We start from the raw sequence: 26,611 nt of genomic DNA, 5'->3' as shown, positions 1-26,611 counted from the left end.
GATAACAACATTATACAAAATAGATGTCTCATTAAGATTGATTTATGATGCACGTAAAACAAACAATTTTATTTGGAATTTGATCCGGTCAATTAGCAACCATAAATAATTTGTATTAAGAGGCGTAAGGATAGAACCCAATACGATTGGTCAAACAAAATTACATGAAATATTCATGTCATCTGAGTAAAAGTTCATAAATTGCAAGTCTCTAGTTTTTAAAATAGTTAATTGTTTATTTTAATGCAATAGTAGTAGTAAACAAAACTCTCCATTTCTTTACTCGTCCCAATAAAAAATCCTCATAGAATTAGTCTAATACTCTCTCAGTCCCAATTTATGTGGCACACTTTGTTTTCTAGTCTGTCCCAAAAAAATGTCACATTTCTATATTTAGAAACAATTTAACTTTATGAGATGATTTGCACCCACACAAATATCTAAAGCTTGTTCTTGATCACGAATTTCAAAAGTCTTCCTTTCTTTTTTAAACTTTGTGCCTAGTTAAATGATGCCACATAAACTGGGACGGAGTATCACTTGAACGACCACGTACACTGCTGCCCCTTCACTTTCTTACCGGAGATATCTCTTGATATATGCGATTTTCGCTTTTTTGATGATTTTTTCTCTTTTTGGTTTTCATGGTGTTGCTCTTGCTCCATTGGTGGAACAATCTCACTTAACTGCTCATCACTATCTGCACCAGTAGAAAGTGTGGCATCCTTGTTCTCAAATTTTCCCTCGTTCTCTTCTGGCTCAATGACAGACATTCTAGCCAAACTGTAGTCCACCTGAAAACTTTCTCTTTCTAATCTATCTAGTCTATCGAAATGTCTCCGAGTATGAGGTATAATACCTTCAAGCAGTTCTTCAATGCCCTTTATCTTCTATAAAAAAAAAAAAAAAATGACAAGGAAAAGGGTAAGATCTCTAAGGAAATCATTTATAAGTTAAAATAGTTCCAAACTTAGCAAAATGAACAGCATGTCGTTAAAGAGTAACACCAATATATTGATGTTAGACATGCTTAAGTCCAATGTATTGTGTACTCAAGCATTAAGAACAATCAGCCAATCATACAAGATCGATATACCAAGCTAATAGATGAAACCACTTTTTCTTGAAAGAGATTAGCATGCAGTATGATAACGATTTGAAGGCCTGTCAAAGCAATGGAGAAATATTTACAGAGGTCTTATTGGGCATTTAGTTGACTTTACTTGTATGGTAAAAATCTTCAATTTTTTGCACGGATTGCCCTTCTTTTGGGGTGGTCTTTAAATTTTGCCCCTCATATTTGTGTTCTTTAAGTTTTGCCCTTCGTTTGGATACCGAGGTTCTAGGTTAAAGCGTTGTGCATAAAATAAAAAAATAATTTCGCAAGTATTTATGGGGAGAGTGTATGCTTGGATCAAAGATACAATCCTCTGAAAACCAAAATTATGCTCTCCATTTTGCCTTGAGACATTTTTTTTTTTTTTTTAAACTTTTCAAGGCACACTTTTAGTTAAGGCATACTTTTGGTTATGCCTTAATTAAAATATACCCCATAAGGGTTCCTTAAGGAAAAATTTTTCAAAACTAAATTATGCCAATGTCCTCCGCATAACTTCAGTTTTTCCTTAAAATAACAAATATTTTCCTCGAGACATTTTTTTTTTTTTTTTTTTTAAACTTTTAAAGGCAACTTTTAGTTAAGGCATACTTTTGGTTATTCCTTAATTAAAAGTATGCCCCATAAGACATTTCCTTAAGGGAAATATATTGCCCCATAAGGCAAAACTAAATTATTTGAGGAAAAGTTTCCTCCCAAGATAACTTTAGTTTTTCATATAAATGACTTATAAACTTTTTTTTTTTTTTTTTTTTTTTTCTTGAATTAAAATTGTTACGTAATTAAAAGTCCGCCCCATAAGGCATAATTCCTTAGGAAAAGTTTTTAAGGCAAAACTAAATTATTCTTTCATATTTATTACGTGTCATATAAACTTTTGCCTTGAGACATTTTTTTTTTTTTTTTTTTCTTGAATTAAAATTAAAGCACGAAAAAGTTGCTACAAAAAAAAACTATGTCTTGAGGAAAAGTTAACATATCTAGATGGAGAAGCTTATGTGGAGGGGGGTGGGGGCTTGCGAAATTATTTTTATTTTAACAAATGTCGAACTCCAAAAAAAAAAAAAAACTTAAAGAAGAGCAATAAAATTTAAAACCGCAAAATAGGAAAAGAAAAAAAAAGAAGGGATTGCCCAAAATCTTCTGGACTATGTAATTCAATGAACCTACTACAATTTTTTAAAGCCCAAATTTTATAGTATTTATGGGGAAGACGCAATAGTACCTCAATATCAGGAATCTTCAACACCTGGTAAAGAACAAACTGTGCAATATGATAAAACTTTCGCTTCGTGTTCCATTCCCTGACAAATTCCAAAAGCAAACGAAGCTCGTCTTCAGAAAGAGTCTCAAGTGCTTTTCCTATCTGATCTCCAGCAATCTTCCTGCCAAGAGCTAGATGCCAGATGAAAGTAGTGATACAATAGCATTTACATCAGCCATCAATAACCAAAAAGGGAAAATAAATTTAGAACCATCACTTAAAAAAATGGACAAGTCTGGACTACCTGCAGAGTTCACCAAATATATCTGAAAGGCCATGTGGTCTTCGAAGCTCAATTGCTATCAGGATGGCTCTTGTGTAGTCAGCATCTATTAAAGCATTTTTTAACTCTTGACCCCGTAGAATGCCTTCCTCCTGCACGAGCAACATAATATCATCAGATGAAAGTTTTGTAGTAATTTTCAGTATAATTAAACGAAATAATAGCTAATAGCACCTAATTAACTAATCCGATATTCATAATATGCTTGTAAACCCATAGGCATCTTGAATTATTCACAGAACTGTTCTCAATTCCCTCGAAGATTTTAGCAGACAGAAGCAAATAAGGAGGTTATACTGTTAATCAAGTAAGCTAACAGCATGCGATTACAAACTAGAGCACAAGCAGCATCCTTCTCTTTTTTGAGAATGGTAAGAGCGCAAGCAGCACCCTTCAAAATTGCCATAGACATTTGGGAGACGAAATGCCATGTGATCAAGCCATCAGGACCTCACTGGGGCATTTAAATGCCCATAAAATATCTTTTTTGCCACAGAAACTAATGCTTGGTAGAATAATATTTATCAAGTAACACTGAACAATTGCTGTTCGATGAATATGATTTCAAGAGACACTTACTTCTTTACGAAAAGCTTCCTCTTTATCTGAAGCTGTTGAATCATGCCACAGATTGATCACCACATCACCACCGCCAGTTGCAAGCATTTCTGTTTTCTTACCAATAGCAAGGGTCCATATCTGGATTGCCAGTTAGAGGAGAAAACAGCAAATTAATTATCCATTGTGTGGAAAATATATGTCAAGAAAATGTAAGCCAAATGTAAATGACAGTTGTAAAATTTATTCATCAAATCTTTGGTGATGCAGTCAAATATCACTATATTACTGGCAACCATAGCAGTGCTCAAGAACCATATTAACTGCTCAAGTCGACTAATAAATTAGATCAACTAGTTTTTCCAGTATGGGGAGATTAAAAAAATGCTCTATTATAAGAGAATAGATATTTAAATTAAATAACATAAATACTTGATCACCTTATCCTCGTGTTGGTCATATGTTGCGATACACTCATTGGTCTTAACTGTCCACAACTTCACCAAACCATCAGCACCTGGAGAGACGGTCATGTCTTTTAGCAAAAGTAGCAATGAGAAACAGACAAATCAACACAATGAAGCTATAATGGCTTCGTGATGTCATATTACCACAAGAAACAAACTGGGTGCCATGGGTAAGAAACGATGCTCTTAACACACTTGATAAATGCCCTTCAAATGTTTTAAGACATGATCCATCAGATATGGCCCATATCTTTATCGTCTTATCTCCAGAAGCTGTTATCACGCAATAATCAACTGGAGAAAACTCCACAGACCATATCCCCCTTTTATGTCCTTTCAGTGTAACCACTGACACTAGGTCTGGAAGTCTCCATATGCAGGCAGTGCGATCCTAGTAAAATATGATGAGATTGGACGAGATTAGAAAATATACACAAAGCAAAAGATACAAATTCATCTCTTTTGGTAGCTTTTTATGCCAGATTTAAATAAGATGTCTCAATGTTCCAAACCTGGGAACCACTGCAAACAAGACTGTCATTTGGTGCCACTGCCAAAGAGTTAATATCCTTGTCATGTGCTGCTACAACTCCTTTTGCTTTCAGAGTTATAATTTCTTCATTGTTGTCAGAGACACTGTCCATATTCCATACCTTTAGAGTACGGTCACTGGAAGAATGTAGAGAGATAAAAGATATAACTTCAAGAAACTACGATAAAGAAACGTTTAAATTAGTTTGTGTTAGGATTTCTAGAGAAGAATCGAGTCATAGGACGATGAACAGGAAAATCTAAACCTATTGACGTCCAATTTCCCTTGCATGTGTTTGAGCTCTTAGATCGACCTATTTTGAATATAATTCAGCTTGTTAAAGGGAGACTGAACTTTGGAGCTCAATGGAAGAGAGAACTTTGATCTCTTGTTTTTGGTTGAAATATGATGTAGGGTTTTATTCCTCCAAATCCCCCTTTAAATAGGGAGTCTTATTACAGCAGCAGGAAGCATAATCCTTCAGAAACTAGGAAGCGTGAACCTTATTATAGAGTAATAAAAATAACAGAACAGAAAGCTATGAATAAAATAGAAATCAAATACTTAATTTAGCTCCCTTCGGGCATAAGCCTTGCCCACCAATGCGTCTACAACAGTTTGCTTCAGCAATAATCGTTTAACAGATTTTGAAGCCTCAAAAAAATAAGATTTAAGGCTAAATAATAAATTGTGTGCAGATACAAAGGCAGTTTCTATCTTATTTGCACTCAACCAGTAAAAGAAATATCAACTCAAGTCAGCAGAACCGAGGGCAAACTCGATTCAGCACTAAATCTTCATTCGTGGTACATAATATAAATATCAATCAAGCAGAAGCATCATAGTGGCATAACTAGATTTAAAAAAAAAAAAAAAAAAAAAAAAAAAAGAGGGGCACGGTAATTCAGAAGAGAATTATTGCCGAAGTATCTAAATGGGCTCATTCAAGGGCTAAATGATAGCATAAATATTCACAGAGATTTGATCAATCCACTTTACAACATGGAGGCTTGAACTACTAAAACATTTTTAAGAAGATTAGATAGTCACATTTCACCTGTATTTTTTTGGGCCATGTTTTTTGCAACGCATAATAGTTTTAGTTGTAATGGACAATGGTCATGGCAAAGACTCTATTATCAACTATTCTAAAAAGCAAGAGATCTCGAAACTGCGCCTATACAAATTCCTAATCATGAGCCAAAATTCAAAACTGATGCTAAAACTAGTCTTCTAGGACATATAAGTTTGATTCTGAAAAGGTAGCTTGGATAAGATGCCGGCCCCACAAGTTTATACAGGCTATGCCCACTGCAGAGTTCAGGGAAAATCACTTACCTACTACCACTCACGAAGAAGTTCCGGTGTTTCTTTGAAAAAGCAACAGCACCAACAGCTCCCATGTGACCTATGCCTATGCCAACACAAGCCTTGTTCTCGCAATCCCATAACCTAACCTATAGAAACACCAGAATTAAGAATATCAGAAAAAATAGGTTTTAATCTTGAATAGTGAAGTAAAATCTTGGTAAACCAGCACATAAGAGAAAGGGAAAAGGCATACATCAAATGCTGCTTATTTGTCTAAGGAGCAGAAAGAAATATGACAGACTTACATTGTTGTCTTTGCTCCCCGTTACTATAAGTGTTCCTCCAGAACTTGATACACAGGTATCAAGACACAAAATAATATCAGTGTGCCCAGACAATACATAAGAGCACGACATTGATTGAAGATCGTACACTCGTACCTGTATATAAGTGCAACATTTTAGTACACCTCAGAAAAGAGTCTAATTTAAAGTGTGATGACATGAATGCTTTGTTGAAACTAGATTTCAACTATTACTTAGATACATAGACCAGTATTGCACCAAAGAAGGCAATTTCTAAATCTATGTCACATAAATGAAACCGAACGGAGTACTAAGCATGGGTGTTATCTGCTCAGGTAAAAGGTAATGAAAAACCAAAGAAGTACTGTTTAGACTATTAAGCATTATATGTAACATGTGAGGATCTACTCAGTTCTTATTTATTGATATTATTGAAAATGCATAAAATTATAAAGCAGAACCTAATGATGGGTCAAATTGAAGATTTCATGACCCCCCACAACTCATTCATTTAATTTTGAGAAAAGATATTCAAGGATGTCAAATTCTGAAGAGAAACTTCACGATGGGCCAAACAAGCCGGACCATTATCTGCAGTATTCCATACATTACTCAATAGTTTAAACCCAGAAAAGCATTAAGGAACTTACCTGCTCTACACTTGTTGCGGCGGCAAGGAACTGTTCATCATCACCCAAAAATTTCATATCTGCAATCTCTTCATTGTGTCCAACAAACCTCTTCCTAAGAAATAGATTCATACTACCTTGAGATTCCTCCGGATAGTATAGAAAAAACTGCTGGTCTGCTGTAACACAGAGCAACTCTTGACTTGCCGGCAAAATCAAAGCAGAGATAAAGCCCCTCCTTGAATCTCCATTGTCAGAGCTTATGGTGATATCGGAGGTTTTCTGCTCAAAGAGGCACAGTGCCCTGTTACACAAGCATATCGAGTGATTTAGTAAGCCACCGCATTTTAGGAGGATTGAAGCAAGAAAATATTGAACAGAGAATGCTTGAGAAATGTTGAGTTCCTCGTCACACCACGAATATAGGCAACTATTTTGATTCACCAATCCTCCTTTTCCCTCTTTTCATACCAAAATAAATCTCTTAAAATTTTTCTATCAGAAGTAATGGATACCTTAAATACCTTCTACTTTCACAAATTCCAAGTATTTATTTTACAGTGAATGTCCATTCTAAACCCGCTATCTCACATTGTCTCTCCCTCAATTTGAATAAACAAACTAAAGATCCAAAACTTAATCTCAAGATCTGCACAAACTATGCCTCTTCTTTTCTTTTTGAGAAGGAGAACTATGCCCCTTCTTTCGCCTAATGTTTAGTTTAAGTTGCCATGATCTCATGCAGAAATGCAGGAATCGCATGACTGAAGTGTCTACTATGATACATATTGAATTTATAAACTATAAGCATGACAATGTATTTCCCAGAGAGTACATCACATGATTAGCACAAGGAAAGCTCTAGTTACTTACTGCAAGAGAAATCAACAATAAATGAGAACACTTAGAAGACAACAGATCAAAGAAACTGCAGTTGGAGAAGGCAATTAAAGAGATGAATTCCTGTATCTTTCACGTTTCGACAGGGTTGAACGTTCTATCTTCTTAAGAACATTAAAGTGATTCTCAAGTACCTATCAGAACTCCATATCCGCACCAATCCACGCTCACCAACAGTGATGAAATTGATTGATGGTACATCACTTCTCTTCTTTGCCTGTGGATGTTTTGATGAAGCTAGGCATGCAGCAAAAGGAGACTCTGAACCAATAATACACACGGTTTCAACTGACTCAAGTGTTGGTATGGTGGTCAGGCAGCCGTAGTCATGCAAGTTATACAAATTTACAACCTGTCATTAGTATCAGTATCAGCAAGTACCACAAGTGGCGTTAAAAGTGTTCCATGAAGAACTAGAAAAGAAAAGAAAAGAAGCTTCCAACCTGATGACTTTAAACAGAAACATTCAATTAGTTACCTTCATTCTAGAAGTCTCCCCTAGCATGCCTAATACAGGCCACGACTATTTGACAACAACATATTCTTTAATATTTTCTTGTTTTGGTGACTAAGATAAATCCCGCTTGACGAAGCGTGAAAAACAATACCAGGTATTCAACAAGACCAGGGTATAAAAATGGTCATTGACTTTGCAAGTCCCTCTTGATAAAATTTTATTGAGCATACCTTCACAAGTAACTCCCAACCCAGACCAAAAGGGAAAGGAGCTAAATTCATTTCTAGCAAGTAGACAATGGAGTACATTCAAGCCTTACACTCTGAAGGTCGACTATCCTTGCTGATAACTTCATATCAATCTGGAAATCCGAGGTTTTTTTTTTTTTTTTTTTTTTTTTTTGGACTGGGGGAAAAATTTATTTTGTAAGGATAGTTAAAAGCTCTTTACCGGTTTATACATTGCATGATTCAAGCTGCTACTTTGTGCTCAGATTCTTGGAGTCATCTTTCAAAGGCCTCAAGATGGATAAAGTTTCCTGTAGTCCTTGTTACTTTAATTATGACCTCAGTAGCAATTATTTCCTCAACCTACCCCCCCCCCCTCGCCCCCCGCCCAACCCAACAAGTCAAATACAAAATGGGAGAAAAAGATAAGTAAATGGAGAACATGCCTTGTCTCTCCCTGCACTGATCAAAGTCCGTCCGTCGTCGGATATTGCCATGGAAGTGATGGTTGATTGATGTTTCTCTAGTTTTGCAAGACATATCTTTTTTGTCTTTTGTGTCAGATCCCAGACCCTTACTGAACCATCATCACCACCAGAGAACAACTATAGACAATTACAAGAGACTGGGCTAATTAGTTCAACAAGAATAGAAGAAACACAGAGAAACCAGAGATTAGAAGCAGTTACTTTAGCATTCCCGCCACAACATAGCACTAAAACCCCTTTTTAGCAAATATGGGGAAGAAGTAGCACAACGACTCAGCTAGCAGCTACATAAAAATGGCTTACTTGATAGTTAATTATAGTACAGAAGATCAACAGTTTCATTAAAAGCAAAAATCACCTAAAAATTAAATAGGAGTTTTTTCACCACTTCCCTTTTTCATCCTCAATATCTAACACCTAATAAGAAATGCAGTTTGCGTCACTTCTATATGCTATAACAAGAGTCATCAGACTGCACAATGATTGCCTATTCAGTGTTGAAATCTTGAACATCATAAAAACCTTTACTAGATAAAAGCCTAGCCTGAGATGGTCTTGTTAAAGGGTCACAATCCGCAGCTGAAACAGTGATGTCACAGGCCACTAGAACATCATGAAACTGGATATATGTATAACAGCAACAACTGCTACATCGTCTCAATCTTGCTTGAAGTAAGCTATATAATCCTCTGAATCCATTCTTATTGTGAGGATTTATCCTCATTTGACTAGTTTACGCTGGTTGCTGACCCATCCCAAGTTCCCAACCCTTATCTGGGTTTAAGATAAGCAAGATGAAACTCACATAGAAAAGCTCAATCAATATCCTAATCAAATACTTGTTAAAATTATAAATGGAAAACTGAGAAAAGAGGATGAATCAGCTTTCCAGGTGTGCTATGTGTAGTTTTAAAAAACGATTCCAATGACAGTTGGATAATGGTATTTTGCATGATAATTTGGTATGAATCTTTGTGCCTTGACGAACCCCTGTCGAGCAACTGTAAGATGGGTGTCATATTTTAAAATGCACCCAAAATTAGCTAAAAGATGCCTTCATCCTTACGGGATACTTAAACACACCCATACTATCAATGTACATGTAAGTGAATCCATGTATAATATAAAATACTTTACAAAAAATCATTCAAAACTAATCATAATAAGAGAAACCCAGTGGACCAAGATATTGGTAGCTGTGTTCTGGTTTTGCCAGTTAGCTGAAAAATCAGACACAATTCGTAATTTTGACAAGGAAGCAAGCTTAGTAATTATGGCAATCCAGATCTCACCTGCAGCCGGTCCAGGTCAGGATGAAACATAATGCTGGTGACAACCCCTTTATGACCTCCGAAATGATGAGTGCAGAAGCCCCCATCCACATCCCATACGCGAACTTTCCCGTCAGCCCCTGATGTTGCCAGCAATCCACCTGATGCATCACAAGCCATCCCCATCACAGGCCCTTCATGCCCCTGTAAACGCCACTTGTCAGCATTCGAGTGTTTCATTGTTCTTTTTTCTTTTTCATGTCTGTTATGCCCTAACAAGTTTATGTCAACTTTTTCACTCAAAACTACAACTTGGCTAGTCTTGAAGAGTTTTAGATTTCAAACATGTTTCAGCTTGAACTTCAATAAGGGATCCTATTATAGTTCCTTCAGGTCAAGATTCGACCTTTAGCATTTTTCACTCTCTTTTCTTCCTTGTTTGTGGTTCTTTTTTCACTGGGGACTTCAAGATTTCCTTTTATGGTACTTTTAAGCTCTGTGTCAAGTCAAATACGATCATATAAAAGGATATGGAATGAGAAGCATTTTGCAACAGCAAATGCAGTTACAATATGAATATACATTTTCTCAAGATATTAAACTTATATGGTTCAAAACCAAATGCTACTCAAATACTACATCCAATCTTATCTTCAAGGTAGAATTACAATCAATACACAAAAAAACCAGATTTTTGAAAAGAAAAGAAAAGGACTACTGGTAATTTAAGTGAAGAAAATGGTACTCAAGCAGAGATATATACAACTTTAAAAATAAAATAAAAAACAGAAATATAAACCCAATTTTCCAAACAGTTTAAAATCCACCAGCAATGTGGAATACATTACTTCGAGTTAGTGGGCTCGATGATCACTCAACTTGTGATAATTGGCCACTGTAGTTACTCAACTTTATTTTGTCTTCCAAAAGTCGCTCAACTTTGCCTAGTTAGCTTCTATGGTCATTTTAGCGGGAAATACAATTTTATGTACCTACTTAATGGTGTGGCAGCTGTAAGAAAAAAATTAAATTTGATATTTAAATTTATTTGGGATCCAAAAAATTAAATTTGAGGAATTTAAAGAGAGGCCTCAGCTGATGCTAATAAAGCCAAAGAGCAAGAAGGAGGTGATGGACCCAATTCTTGACCTGCTCTGCTTAATGGGTTGATTATATAAGATATGCCTTTTAGTCAAATATTTGGTTCCTTACAAAGGTATATCCACTACCATTGTACTGTTCAAATTTTTATTCCAAACAAAACACTGTTTTCATTTATGTTTCACTTTGCTCGAATTACCATCACTAAAACACTCTTAGGATTATTATTCCAGCAAGAAATTCCATGCCAATAAAAACACTGAGATTTCTGCACCTCTGAATCAATTTAGGGAAAATTATGCTCTATGTCTACTGGGAGAAAATATTTACGCCACGTAGCCCATATTTTGAGTCTGTTACCCGGTTTAGCCCATATTGGTGTACACTTTATACAAGGTCGATACATTATGAATAATGCTTTCCCCTAGGTATAATGTTGTATAATATTGTATATTGGGCTACGTTGCGTAATATTTTATGTTGGCTTGTATATTCTTGAAAAATTTCCCTTTTTTTTTTTTGTATATAAAAGCTATCACACCCACAAAAGCTACACTTTATACAAGGTTGATACATTATGAATAATGCTTTCCCCCAGGTATAATGTTGTATATTGGGCTACGTTGTGTAATATTCTATGTTGGGTTGTATATTCTTGAAAATTTCCTCCTTTTTTTTTTTGTCGTATATAAAAGCTATCACACCCACAAAAGCAACAACAACAACAACAACAGAAACTACTACACTTCAACAAAAAAAAAAAAAAGTTAAAGATAATATTAATACCTTCCAGGAGCGTATGCATTTCACGTTCGAAAGGTCCCAAACTAACCGACTATGACTAGCAGAAAACAGCAAGAAATTTCATGCCAATAAAAACACTGAGATTCTGCACCTCTGAATCAAATTAGGGAAAATTACGCTCTATGTCTACTGGGAGAAAATATTTATGCCACGTAGCCCATATTTTGAGTCTGTTACCCGGTTTAGCCCATATTTGTGTACACTTCATACAAGGTCGATACATTATGAATAGTGCTTCCCCCCAGGTATAATGTTGTATAATATTGTATATTGGGCTATGTTGCGTAATATTTTATGTTGGCTTGTATATTCTTGAAAAATTTCCCTTTTTTTTTGTATATAAAAGCTATCACACACAAAAGCTACACTTTTAGGTTGATACATTATGAATAATGCTTCCCCCAAGTATAATGTTGTATAATATTGTATATTGGGCTACATTGTGTAATATTTTATTTGGCTTGTATATGAAAAATTTCCTTTTTTTTTTTTTTTGTATATAAAAGCTATCACACTCACAAAATACACTTTATACAAGGTTGATACATTATGAATAACGGGTATAATGTTGTATAATATTGTATATTGGGCTACGTTGTGTAATATTCTATGTTGGGTTGTATATTCTTGAAAATTTCCTCCTCCTTTTTTTTTTTTTTTGTCGTATATAAAAGCTATCACACCCACAAAAGCAACAACAACAACGACAACAACAACAACAACAGAAACTACTACACTTCAACAAAAAAAAGTTAAAGATAATATTAAATACCTTCCAAGAGCATAGGCATTTCATGTTCGAAAGGTCCCAAACTCTAGCGAGAAAACAGCAAGAAATTTCATTAACCGATCAAATTAGGGAAAATGACTGAGAGAAAATATTTATGCGTAGATTTTGAGTCAAATTAATATTATTATTATTATTATTATTATTATTATTATTTTATAATATTATTATTATTATAATAACTTCAACAAAAAAAAGTTATAGATTATTTATTATTTCATGTTCGAAAGGTCCCAAACTCTAATTAACCGACTATGACTAGCAGAAAACAGCTGTGCACTTGGCCCTCTTCTATTGTAGATTTTATCGAAGCATTCGATAAATCGACAATCTTAATTGTATCACTACACACACATACGATAAACGAACCATCTGTAGCTACTGCATAAGGTCCACCAGTGTAAAATTGTTCTAGTGACTTAACACACTTGTAGTTTTTCTTCAATTCCACCATTTTTTACTTAATAAATGAGAAGATTAAACCGTGAAATTGAGAATTTTTATTAGACGAATCTGTTAAAACTTAGGGTTATAATTTAATGAATATAACGTAATGCAGAATTATGTAACAATGGAGAGAAAAAAGAGATATGAAGGGTGACTGAGGTTTAGGCTTTTATAGGTTTGCTTTTCTGAAGAAATTGAGTAAAAAGACCCTAAACTAAGTGTTTTTAAGGAATATAAACCCCAAACATTTTTTAGTTACTATTTAGACCCCTTTTACGAATGTTCTGTAATTTCTTTGGTAATAATATTATCTAATGTTTGCATGGTGTCTTATTCTTCATTAATCTACTTTTTGTGACTGCATCCGTCACAATTTATGTGATACTTTGCTTGTTTTTTAGAGTCAATTTGACTAAATTTTGAAACTAAGTTGAATTAGATTAAGTCAATATTTTAAGATTAAAATTTATATATTTGAAAAATATATGAAAAGTACGGTAAGTTGTAACTTTTCTCATATCAATTTGGTGAAACAATACATCTTAAAATGTCGGTCAAAGTTCATGCAGCGAAAAATGTTACATAAATTGAACAGAAGGAGTACTATTTTTATTTCTGTTAAATTCACAACACAGTAATCTAAAAAAGATGAGATTTTGCGCCAGTTTTGATGAGGGTGGAGCAGGAGGGAAAGGGGTTTAGGGTTTTATAGGTTTGCTTTCTGAAGAAATTGATTAAAAGTTTCTCAAACTAAAGTGTTTTTAAGGAACATAAACCCCAAACTTTTTTTATTTACTATTTAGGCCCCTTTTAAAATTAGGCCTAATTTTCCCATTATAAATTATACTTGAACCGTTTTGTAGTTTTTAAAACTTTGGGTTGCATATGATAAAGAACTACATTTGGACCAGTTTGTATTTTTAATACTTTGGGGCAGCATATAGGCATACATGAAAGTTGGACCAAATTGTATTTTTTCAGACTTCAGGGCCGTTTTTGGTCTGAAAATTTTTGGACCACTTTCTATTTTTTAAGACTTAGGGTTGCATATATGCATACAGTAAGTAGCGACATATAGGGAAAATTACGCTCTATGTCTATTGGGAGAAAATATTTACGCCACATAGCCCATATTTTGAGTTTGTTACCCGGTTTAGGGTACATTTGTGTATAAACACCTTTTATACACTATTATACATTTTTATACAAGGTTGATACATTATGTATAATGCTTTCCCCCGGGTATAATATTGTATATTGAGCTACGTTGCGTGATATTTTATGTTGGGCTGTATATTTTTGAAAATTTCTCACTAAAAAGATCCCAAAACAAGTGTTTTTAAGGAACATAAACCCCAAACTTTCTTTTATTTACTATTTTTATTTCTGTTCCGAACTGTTTTGATATGTTTTTTCATGAGTCGAGGATCTATCGGAAACAAACTTTCTAGGTGGGAGTAAGGACTACGTACACACTACCCTACATAGACTCTGCTTGTGGAATTACACAATGTATGTTGTTGTATTATTTAGGCCTAATTAAACTAATCCCTACTTACTATATACATCTATGCAAACCTCGTCTTAAAATAGAAAGTGGTCCAAAAAATTTCATACCAAAAGCAGTCTGAAATTTTAAAAATTACAAATTGGTCCAACATTAATATATACTTATATGCAAGTGTAAAGTCTTAAAAATACAAAATGGTCCAAAATTTTCATACCAAAAACAGCCCTGAAGCCTGAAAAAAATTCAATTTGGTTCAACTTTAATGTAAGCCTATATGCTACCCGATGTGTTAAAATGCAAATTGGTCCAAATGTAGTTCTTGAGAATATGCAACCCCAATGTTTTAAAAACTACAAAATGGTTCAAGTATAATTTATAATTATAATAGGAGTAATAGACATTTTTAAGGTTTTAAAAACTACAATATAGTCCAAATATGTGATAATAGATTACCCCAAAATTAAAAAATACAAAGTGGTTCAAATTTAATATGCAACTCAATTTTTTAAAACTACGAAGTGGTACAAATATAATTATGATAAGATTATTAGGCAACTTGAAAATTTCAAAAAGATACAAAATAGTCCAAATGTTAATGATATCATAAATCTGTCAAATTCCAATAATCAGTATATGCATGATATTATGAGTTGTCTCTTATCTTTTCATGCATATGCACAAATAGTGTGTTTTTATACATACAAACACACACACTTTGTGTGTATATGCATAATTTTCGGAGGAGAAATATATGCCGACATATATACATTCATACAATAAACCTTGCTTAAAATACAAAATAAATATCAATTTGGACGGAAAGTAAAATCTTAAAATTATTACAGTCGACATCCAAACAAAATCTTAAAATTACTACAGTCGACATCCAAACGCTCTTACAAGTTAAATTGTGATAATAGGCTGACATCAGTTGTGCATGCAAAATCTTGTGAATGCCACATGCCGAGTATATAAATACTCTAGGTTCATTTTGGTCCATACGGACTTATTTCACTCCAATACGTCAAAATTTCTTTTAAAGAAAATTAGGGGGAAAAGTAAGTATCATATATAATGAAATTCTAGTGACAAAACACAAGTGAATCCAAAAAGGGGCCTAGCAAAACGAAGCAGCACAACAAGAGAAGCAACTTTTGACTAGCCCAACAAGAAGAAGCAAACAGTTTTAGAATCAAACAAAAATCCAAAGTACATTGCAATCCATCTTGACTCGAGGGAACCGTGTGGGTTGTTCTTAGGTTTTTTTTCTATGTACCGAAAGATGAACGTAGTGTTCGGGTTTGTCCTAAATATCCTACCTTATTTGGATTCTATTATAATTGTGTTTTACTTCAAAAAGGTTTTCTTGGTGGAAAAATATTTTCTTTATTGAAAAAGATTCTACCATATCTATTCTTCTTCTAAAGGAAAAGTTTTGGACTTTTATAAATGACAGATCTTTTCTTCTCATAAACAACATAATATCATCTACAGTTTAGTCGTTTAGAGAGTTTAGCTTAGGGGAAGCTTATTCTCCCATAGTTTTTATGTTTTTTTGTTAATCTTCTCATATGTAGGTCAATTGACCAAACCATATAAGAATATTATGCTTATTTTAATATAGTTCTTTTTGTTGTCTGATTTATCATTGTTAAAGATTTGCAATTATTAGCTTCCGTATGTGCCGTGTTATTTCGATCCCAACATATAGAATGGGTTCTGTAAATTCAATTACATCCATTATTTTCAATTCGTACTATGTATACATATGAACTTTTTTTAAATTCTGCATCTGCCCTGCTGCCTATGGAATGGAAGTGAAAGGACAGTAGTGTTTACATTCTCTATTCGGATTAATCGTGCCATGTAATTTCTAAGGGGATACGCTACAACATTTACTCGCTCATTTCAAATTATCTGTCGTGTGTTATAAAAATAGTTATCTCAAATTATTTGTCGTGTTTTCTAAAAATAGTTATCTCAAATTATTTGTCACTTTTGAAGTTCAAAACTAAATTCATCATTTTTTTCCTCATTTTCCCGTAGTAATAATTGTTCTTAAAGACTACAAATACCTCAATTATGGGGAGATGACATCATGACGTACATATGCGGTAAATACTAAATGCAGAGAGATTATATCTTAAGACATGAATGAGGGTAAAATAGTCAAAACTCTCCTAATTAAATTTTCATAAGGGGCGTGTAAGACACAAACGCTGTAGATAATTTGAGACGAAGGGAGTACTACTCTCTGGATGACAAACGTCTTCGACAGGGTTCCTCCCATGTGGTTTGCTAGAATATATATAAGAAAATATCAATTATTGGCAACAGTGTTTTAAAAGGCAGGGGCATGAGACGGGGCGTTTTACTCAGTACGGGACGAGGCGTAAGCCCCGTGGATCTTTAAATTTTTAATTAATAATGTAGTAAAATAGTACAATAATCCAAAGTTATAAAATATACATTTAATAGTTTTAAAAAATTAAAAACATTATTGAAGAAACTCATAGAAAACAAAACTTCTAACATGATTTTATAGTATAAATGATGAAATGTTATAAAAACTATTCTGAGATGCAAATCAATTCTAACATCTTAACTTTCAAACAATAAAAGAATCACAATTTCTTAAAATATATTACTATCATACTATGCATGCAATTTACCTCCCTGAAGGAAAATAATCAATAAACTTTATCAGTATTATAATTAAAACATCAATCCTTCATGAATAAAAACAAAATTACCTTCAAATAGCGAAATAATAAAATATGCTGACATGAGACAAAAACACGAAACCAATGACAAGTGAAGTTGATAATTTTGAGACATGGGACAAAAACATGAACCCAATGACAAGTGATGATGTAAAATTCAGCTATGTATTTTAATATAAATGTTAAGAGCTATTTACCCTCTATTTACCCTAGTGCTATCAAATAGTGAACATGCAATACCACGGCTTGTTATTTGAGTTATTTTCAATCTTCTAATTTCTACAGATGATAAAACTATTAAGCATAATTCATTTATTAAAGAATTATGAGGATCAACACTGTTAATTAAGAAATTTGACACATAATTTGTGTAAGAACTGTTAGGCGACCCCCTAGCGTTGGGCGTGTTTAGGGCTTACTGTCGGACACTTAGAGCGTAAGCCTCACAGAACTAAGCCCCATATGTAAGCCTCGAGGCGTTTTACTAGTGCCCCGCCCCAGGGCGAGTCCTAAAACTGCCTTTTAAAACACTGATCGATTGGCAAGTAGGTGTCGTGGTGTAGTTGGTTATCACGCCAGTCTAACACACAAAAGATCTCCGGTTCCAGTCCGGGCGACGCCACATTATTCTGTGCTTATGTCTTTTAACAACTTGTTTGAGTGGTTGTATGTTTCATATTATATTGTACTTGTTATCTACATAAATGTTTGTTGTTTTTTGATGTTATATAAAGAGAAAATTAAACAGTAAAATGTTACCTATTGTTTCATATCATATTGTATCTGTTCTTTTTGGTTAATTACTCAAGAAGATTACTTGCTTCAAAATACTATAATCGTAACAACTTGTTTGAATGGTTGTTACATATTATATTGTACTATATTGTTTTGATGAATATAACGTGTGGATAGATTGTATCATTTTTCGTTGTTTTGATTTAGCGATACGATATAGTAATAAAATTAAAGTAACAATGAAATAGACAATATATTTAAAGTAACAATACCATGCAATATAATAGGTAACAACCATTCAAACAAGATGTAAGTGTATCTACCGGAATGTATATCGTTCTTTCAACTGTAAAATGTTTCTAAATTAAAACACCAAGGATATGGTAGGGAGGTTGGTGGATCTCTTTTCCGTTAACTAGATATCACGGATTTGAGCTCTAGGAGTGAAGAACTTCTTGTATGATTTGTTGGGTGTGCGAACAAAGTACCACATTGGTAGCTGGAAAGAAAAAGGAGCTACTTATAAGGAGTTGGATACTCTTAATGATGTGAGGCCTTTTGGGAAAACCGTGCGGGCTTGGCCCAAAGCGGACAATATCACATCATGTTAAGAGTATCTTTGGACCGTTTTAGCCCAACAACTGGTATCAGAGCCAATGGTTTGGCGGGACGAGTATGAAGATGGCGGAGTGTGGCATGGGGCCCGGCTTAGTGCCTTTGCCCGTCTATGGGCCGGTTTACGACCTTTACCCGTAGCTTTGAAGACGCATTCACAGCCTTTGGGATTCGGTGACCGTAAATACTCTGACGATGTGGGTGGCACACAGACATGTTGAATCTCTGACCCGTGGTATGATAATGAGCCACGTGGAACTTAGTTCGAGGGGGAGATTGTTGGGTGTGCGAACAAAGTACCACATTGGTAGCTGGAAAGAAAAAGGAGCTACTTATAAGGAGTTGGATACTCTTAATGATGTGAGGCCTTTTGGGAAAAACCGTGCGGGCTTGGCCCAAAGCGGACAATATCACATCATGTTAAGAGTATCTTTGGGCCGTTTTAGCTCAACAATAATTATTGGGTGTGCGAACAAAGTACCACATTGGTAGCTGGAAAGAAAAAAGGAGCTACTTATAAGGAGTTGGATACTCTTAATGATGTGAGGCCTTTTGGGGGAAAGCCGTGCGGGCTTGGCACCAGCGGACAATATCACGTCATGTTAAGTAGTATCTTTGGACCATTTAGCCCAACAGCGGTATCGAGCCAATGGTTTGACGGGACGAGCATGAAGATGGCGGAGTGTGGCGTGGGGCCGGCTTATTGCCTTTGCTGTCTATGGGCGATTTGACCTTTACCGTGGCTTTTGAAGACGCGTACACGGCCTTTGGGCTTCGGTGGCCGTAAATACTCGACGGTGTGGGTGGCACGGACACGTTGAATCTACGATCCGTGGTATGATAATGAGTCACGTGGAACTTAGTTCGAGGGGGAGATTGTTGGGTGTGCGAACAAAGTACCACATTGGTAGCTGGAAAGAAAAAGGAGCTACTTATAAGGAGTTGGATACTCTTAATGATGTAAGGCCTTTTGGGGAAAACCGTGCGGGCTTGGCCCAAAGCGGACAATATCACATCATGTTAAGAGTATCTTTGGGCCGTTTTAGCCCAATATGATTGGGATTCCTTCTCCGTCAATTGGAGATTACGAGTTCGAGCTCCGGGAACGAAAAACTTCTTGTTAGGAGCGTTTCACCTCCAACATGAATCTCAATTAGTTGAGCTAGTAAGTTGCGGAACCGATACTTAAAAAAGAATTTCCAAACTTAAGGAATGAGTGAGTACATGTGCGACAAAACTAAGAGTCAGATCCAATTTTGTTAGTATTAGTATATGTTTAAGTCAAAATCTAGCAAATGATATTGTGACCATGCTTCTCTCTCATCTGGAATTATCAAATGGAAATGACTAACAATAATGTTTATATTAACAAAAAAAAATAGTAGCATTGAAATGTTAGATAAACGATGATTTTCATGAAGAAACCCTATCCATTTATTTTCAAATACATGTTTATTATATTTTTCATAATATATACTGGCAAGTTGGTTTACCAATCAATATTCTTGGACCACTACTTTCAATTATTCTTAGCAAAGAATGAATTGATGAGTTCATCTTCAAAGGTCTTTATCTTGATTGCTTTATCGGCATGCCACTCTCTAGTCATAACTATTTCGACTATAGGTACAATTCGAGAGAATTGGAGAAATTTGATGAGTTTACTCTTTTCTTTTTGAAGTAACTCTGATCAACTACCTCCATAATTGTAAGTTCTTGTCACGATTTCGTTATATCATTTTGGATATGCCGTGATTCATACGGAAGTAATTTTTGAGAAAATAAATACAACAACATCAACAAACCAGTGTAATCAATGAAGAGGAGTCAAGAGTAGTGTGTGCACGTTGCATCTTATCACTATCTTGTGAAAGTAGAGAGGTTGTTTTCGATAGACTCTTGGCTCAAATAAAGAAAGGGAATTTTTGGAAAAAAATATACTCCCTCCGTTTCAATTTATGTGAACCCATTTGACTGAGCACGACATTTAAGAAAGAGGGAAGACTTTTGAAACTTGTGGTTCAAAATAAGCCTTGAAAATTTATTGTGGTATCAGTAAATCATTCATAAAGTGAATTTGTTTTCAAATTAGGAAAAAGTGATCATTCATTTTGGCACGGACTAAAAAGGAAATAGGTTCAAACAAATTGAAACAGAGGGAGTATATAATTTTTTTATCCATTCATGTTGTAGAAAACATGATCGTGTCACTTAGTAACTTTTGATGTATTATTTGTGTCATCGTCTTACATCGATGCCATTGTTCTTGGTTCATAACTATTTCGACTATAAGTACAATTCGATTGATGTGGAGAATTTGATGAGTTTACTCTTTTCTATTCGAAGCAACTCTGATCAGCTAGCTGCTTATAAGTTTGTTCTTGTCACGATTTTGTCATATCATTTTGATATATATGTCATGATCCATACAGAAGTAATTTTAAAAAAAGATTAGTATACTGAGTTTTATTTATTGATGATGTAGAAAACAAGATCGTCTCACTTAACAACTTTTGATTTATTCATTGTCATTTCTTACAATTCAACAACATAATACGACGACACCATTGCTTTTGGTTCAAATATAACTATTTCAATTATGGGTACAATTCGATATAATTAGAGAAATTTGATGATGACTTTACCCTTTTCTTTTCAAAGTAACTCTTATAAACTATCCCTTTATAAGTTATTTTCATGATTTCGTCATATCATTTTGGATATGCCATGATCCATGAGGAAGTTATTTTCGAAAAACGTATAACTATTATCCATTGATGATGTAGAAAATATGATCTTGTGTCACTTAATACTCAATTGCAGACAAGTGTTTAAACTAGATATGTGTTAAATTGAGAAAAAGATAGGTAATTTATCAGAACCAATAAAATTAAATTGAGCATATAAATGTTTTTGCACCGTCATTTGTTAAATTAACTCATACGAAAATTTTCTAATCTATATTTAATATAAAGCTAGGAATAGAAAAGGTGATGTGACACCTCTCTATTGCCTAGAAACCCATTTATCTTTTTTCTCCTTTTTTTGAATTTTTCTTCATTTAAAATTACTATGTTGTATATTAAAAAGTCAAAAATTCACTCTCTTAATGATAATCCATTAATTACACATCTTAATTCTCTTAATATCTAATACTAATAAAATGACAATTCATTGTATATGTTACAATATTTTGACCGCAACATTTTGGTAAGTCAAGAGCCACAAGCAAGCAGTTTGGGCTTTTTCCATGATAGTTGAAGATGTGATGATTCTTTCCCTTATACAATTCTTTTTCCTCCTATTTTTTTTTTTTAGTTTTTCCTTCATTTTTTCATTCATTAATTTGTTTTATATAATTTTTTTAATCATATTTATGGAGTACATCTAATTATATCTTATGAGTTACAAAAAACCTCCATCTATTTGCATTCTCTACTTAAATAAGATGTCTCCTCAACTCCCTTCTACCTAATTCTTATGGTTTAACCAGTTTATAAATAACAATCACATGATATGGAGTTGTTGGATGCTCATTTCCGTTTTCTCCTCCTTCGTTTTTACCTTAGTTGAAAATTTTGTTTGAGGCTTTCTGCAATGTCTAAACACAGTGAATGAATTTTTGGTAAGTGATGTTGCTAATCTCCGTTGTTTTGTTCTTTTATTATATATATATATATATATATATATATATATATATATATATATATATATATATATATATATATATATATATATATATATATATATATATATATATATTAATCTCTATAATTTTGTTCCATAAGAATTCGAAATATCTTTTTCTCCTTTTTTGGTTTTTTTTTTTCCCTTCGTTTAATTCATTGACCGATTTGTTTAATAACTAACATTATTACTTCTATCCTGTTTATTGCATCTAATTATGTCTAAGTTATAAAAAAACCCTCATCTATTAGCATTTCACTTAAATAGTATGTTTCATCAACTTCCTTATTGTACCTAAATTTTCATGGCTTAACCAATTTGTAAATTAAAAATCATAAATGGAGTTGTTGATGCTCTTTTAGATTTTTTCCAATTTTCTTTGACCTTAGTTGATTGTTTTTTTTAAGGTTGTTCACCTTCAATTTCGTAGTTATTTTTACTTTTTGTGTTGTAGTTTTTCACATTTTATTAATTTTGTTGTTGTCTTCTCCTCTAGCATCTTATTTACTTGAAATCCATCACTTTAATTATCTTCCGTTCTCAACAAGTAATTAGAGATGTCTATACCTGAAAAATGTAGCAGACAATAATTAAATTAAACAAAGACTATACTCACTATTTCTCTTACATGTATTCGACGTTTTTCACTTTTATTATTTACAAGCTATTTATTATTAGTTTGTAAAAATACCTAGGAAAAAAACGTAAGATGTTAACTTTTAGTTTTAAACACCTTACATATCCAAGAATGGATTATTATAACATGTATTTTTAGTTGTTTTATCTTTCCATTTAAGTTTTGTACGCAATAACGGTCAGCATTAATTGAGAGGTGCGTCAAACATTTCACAACCACCCATAACCATTATCCTCAAAACGTCAACTTAAAAGATAGCGATAAGCCAATAAGGTGAATAATGGTCACTTACTCTTTTTTTCTCGATTTATTCTCCTCATACTCAGCGGTTCAGCTTTCCATAATTGATAGTTTTCTCAACATTCTTATCTATGTATAATGCTAAATAATTATATGCATTGGCTATTTACACCAAATCTGTTATAATAGTTAAGTGTTTTAATAGTGTGAATATTCATTAGCTAACATTATCATATGCTATAATTTATTTTAACAATCGCGTGAAGCGCGGATAAATTTTCTAGTCTATATATAATATAAAGCTAGGCATAGACAAAGTGATGTGACACTTCTCTATCGCCTAGAATTGCATTTATCGTTTTTGTGGTTTTTTTGCCTTTTTATCCTAATTTTTTGTTCAACAATTGTTCTTAAAAATATATAAATGGCTAAATAAATATTTAATTAATGAGAAAGACGTTTTAAAGGTGACAAATGAAAGAATTTAGTCCTCTAGGTTTCTTCCCATAAATTGTAACAGTATACTTCATGAAATAATTTGCAATAATGATCTCATCAATTACTTAAGTAACTGAAGTGACGTTTAGAAATGCAAGATGATAAGATTTTAGTCCTCTCCATTCTCTTTCCCGAAATTGTAATGGCAGAAAGCTATTGTTTATATCATGATATACTTTTCCAAACCTATCTCATCATATCCAATGACTTGATGAAGCAATTGTTTTAGGGGGATAAGGCGTTGTCAAACCAAGATCATGCTTATGGCAGTGGAAAAAGACAAGGTGGGATCTAAGGAATTTCATTCTACTTGGTATGCATTTGGGCTGTCTATCATTTTCATGTGCTTGCCAATTGCCACTCATATCTATCGATTCTTTTAGCTAACTGATTTTGTTGTTTAAGCTTCATTATTTACATTGTTATTCTAGACTCTATTGAAAAGATTGTCTACAATTCAACTCACCAACGGGTAGCTCTCTATTGTAGACAAAAGAGTACATATTTCGTGAAGGTTGTAGACAAATGAGAGGCCGGAAGTATTAGGGATATGATAATAGCATGCAAATATTTAATGGTTTTTTATGCCGCTCAACCAAAAGCATGTTATGAACTGGCGAAAATCTATCTATAATATAAAGTTAGGCATTAAGGAAGTGATGTGGAACCTATCTTTGGCTAAGGATCCTATTTATCTTTATTTTTTTTTCATTGTTTTGGCTTTTTCCTTTTTTTTTTTGTTTTATTAGTCTCTAAACATTTTTGTTAAAACTTTCTCCTTTCCCAATAATAAAGGTGATTTATTTGTAATAAATTTATTAGGAATAGCGAATAAGTTTTCCTCACGTCTAAGATCAGTAGATCACTAACTCTTCTTTGTCCTTCTCTTTTAATGTGATTAATTTCTAGTAAATTTATGAGTAAAAGCAAATAAAACTCCCTCTCCCCCACGTCTTTATCAATAAAAGCAAAGATCACTACTCATTCTTTTCATTAATTAAAAAAAATGAAAAATCAAAATTCATTATTAAAGGGAAACAATTCGCATACTGAAATGCTATAACTATTACTGAAATTCATGATTAAACGATAAATCATAATGATTTAATAACGTGGGTTTTCAGTTACTAAACTCTTTGAAAGAATCAAGCTTACTTTGTGCATTCTCACATCTATATAAAGGTTTTCACATTATCATCAACCGATTAACAAGACTCGGTTTGAAATTTTTTGCTAGAACAATGATTGATAATGGAATAAAAAGAAAGTTTTACAAGGTTCGATGAAATGAAACATGAAATAAAGAAGGTTACAAAGGCGTTGGGCGATGGTGGAGAGGAGTTTGGACAACTGAGGTGACGAAGAGCCGTTAGTTTGATTCTATTGAGGTTTTTACAATTGAAGAAAAAACTACTCAAGGAAGAACAGAAACTGCAAGAAAAGTAAATAGAGAATCGAAATCAGATGAGGAACAAATAATGAAAAAGTGAAACCTGAATCAGAATCGAAGTGGAGGATCTAAAGAAATTTCCAGAAATGAATAGTATGTATTAAGGCTAGGACAAAGTTTTTCCTTCCTTATCAAAGTTTGTTACTTTTTTTTACAAAGAAGTGATTCACTTTTTATAATATTCAGCAATAATTTTAAAAGTTATAAGTCGACTGATATTTCATGCTAACTTGGGTGTGCTTAATCTGCTCATACAAATATTATATGTACAAGATTACTTAATTCCAAAAAAATGGTTTTGTGTAGCTTATAACTTTTACTTTCAAATAACTATAAAAAGAAAAAAAAAAAAAAAAAAAAAAAAACTAAAGAAAACCAAAAAAAAACAAGGAAAAGGCGTACCACGTCGCTAAAACATATGATTAAAGAGGGAAAAATAGAAAGGAAAAAAATGAAAAATATTTTGAAGAAAAGAGGAATGCATGGCCAGATAAATCTGTTTCGTATTTTCTTATATCACATTTCTTGTTTGTTATTTTTTTTTCAAAATATAGTAAACATCATAAAATAACTATCATAAAATACTTAAAAAAGTAAAATGCAAATATGCATATATAATTTTTATAGATACATATAAAAAGATGTAGTTTATCTTTCCTATTTGCAAAATCTTTTCTATCTAAAGATTTTTCTTATAACCGCGTGAAGCGCGGACAAGTTTACTAGTTCGAAATAAAGAAATGAAAATCTCAAGAGCACCAAAGAAAATAATGAAAGTTAAGGAAGTCATATACAAGATTCATTAGAATAAGGGGCTGATATTGCACATTATGTGCAGATAGTATACCTCCTACTTTCTACTTGAACTATATATACGTAAAATTGTAAAATAGACGTTAAATTTATGTATACTTATTTAATATATAAACTCCGCACTTATTTATTTCAAACGAGTAGTGTATTCGTGTTTTTTTTTTTTTTTTTTTGCTGACCGACTTAAAATTCTAAATTTTCTTTTATAAATGCGTATATGTATACTAACGGTGTTGAAATGATGACTAGTTGCTATCACAACTTCATAACTGTACTGATTATGACTAATTGAAAAGAACTTGAAATAAGACATTCCTTTTGTAATACTTCATATTCATATTCTATTTATTGCCTTGAAAAAATGCATAGAAAGGTGAGCAAATTGAAGTCATTTTCTCATTCAATTTTTTTTCTCATTTTCATTCAAAGCTTCACCAGTATTACTCAAAAATGGTTTGTTTTTGTATTTATTTGAAGTTTATCTAGTATATCTCCCCATCTTTGAGGTCTACGTTAGCGTTTACTTAATTTTTTATTTTTTTTTTAATCAAGAAATTCCCAAGGATCAGTGCCACATATTTTGAAACTCGTGGATAGTTATAAGCTCTTCCCTTCTACTTTTCTTAACTATAATACCGTGGATAGTCATAAGCTCTTCCCTTCTACTTTTCTCAACTATAATACCAGAATTTTGTTTGCAATAGAGTTCAGACATATGACATACGATCTAATCCATATATCATGTGGTACACTCC

At 33.2% G+C, this 26,611-nt stretch overlaps 1 protein-coding gene across 1 annotated transcript; it reads right to left on the bottom strand.

Annotated features, from left to right (window-relative positions):
* Positions 1-252: 252 nt before the first annotated feature.
* On the bottom strand, positions 253-8,655 carry LOC132050574 (protein TORMOZ EMBRYO DEFECTIVE-like; the record flags this gene model as incomplete). Its single annotated transcript, XM_059441925.1, has 12 exons — positions 253-890; positions 2,343-2,502; positions 2,626-2,756; positions 3,244-3,363; positions 3,663-3,739; positions 3,834-4,080; positions 4,202-4,358; positions 5,560-5,678; positions 5,838-5,972; positions 6,488-6,770; positions 7,501-7,718; positions 8,497-8,655. Coding segments are annotated over 12 exons (2,160 nt in total), but the record flags the coding sequence as incomplete, so codon positions are not given.
* Positions 8,656-26,611: the final 17,956 nt, after the last annotated feature.

Source organism: Lycium ferocissimum, chromosome 3, assembly GCF_029784015.1.
Source record: "Lycium ferocissimum isolate CSIRO_LF1 chromosome 3, AGI_CSIRO_Lferr_CH_V1, whole genome shotgun sequence".
Taxonomy (NCBI): domain Eukaryota; kingdom Viridiplantae; phylum Streptophyta; class Magnoliopsida; order Solanales; family Solanaceae; genus Lycium; species Lycium ferocissimum.
This window is presented reverse-complemented; position numbering and strand designations above follow the sequence as displayed.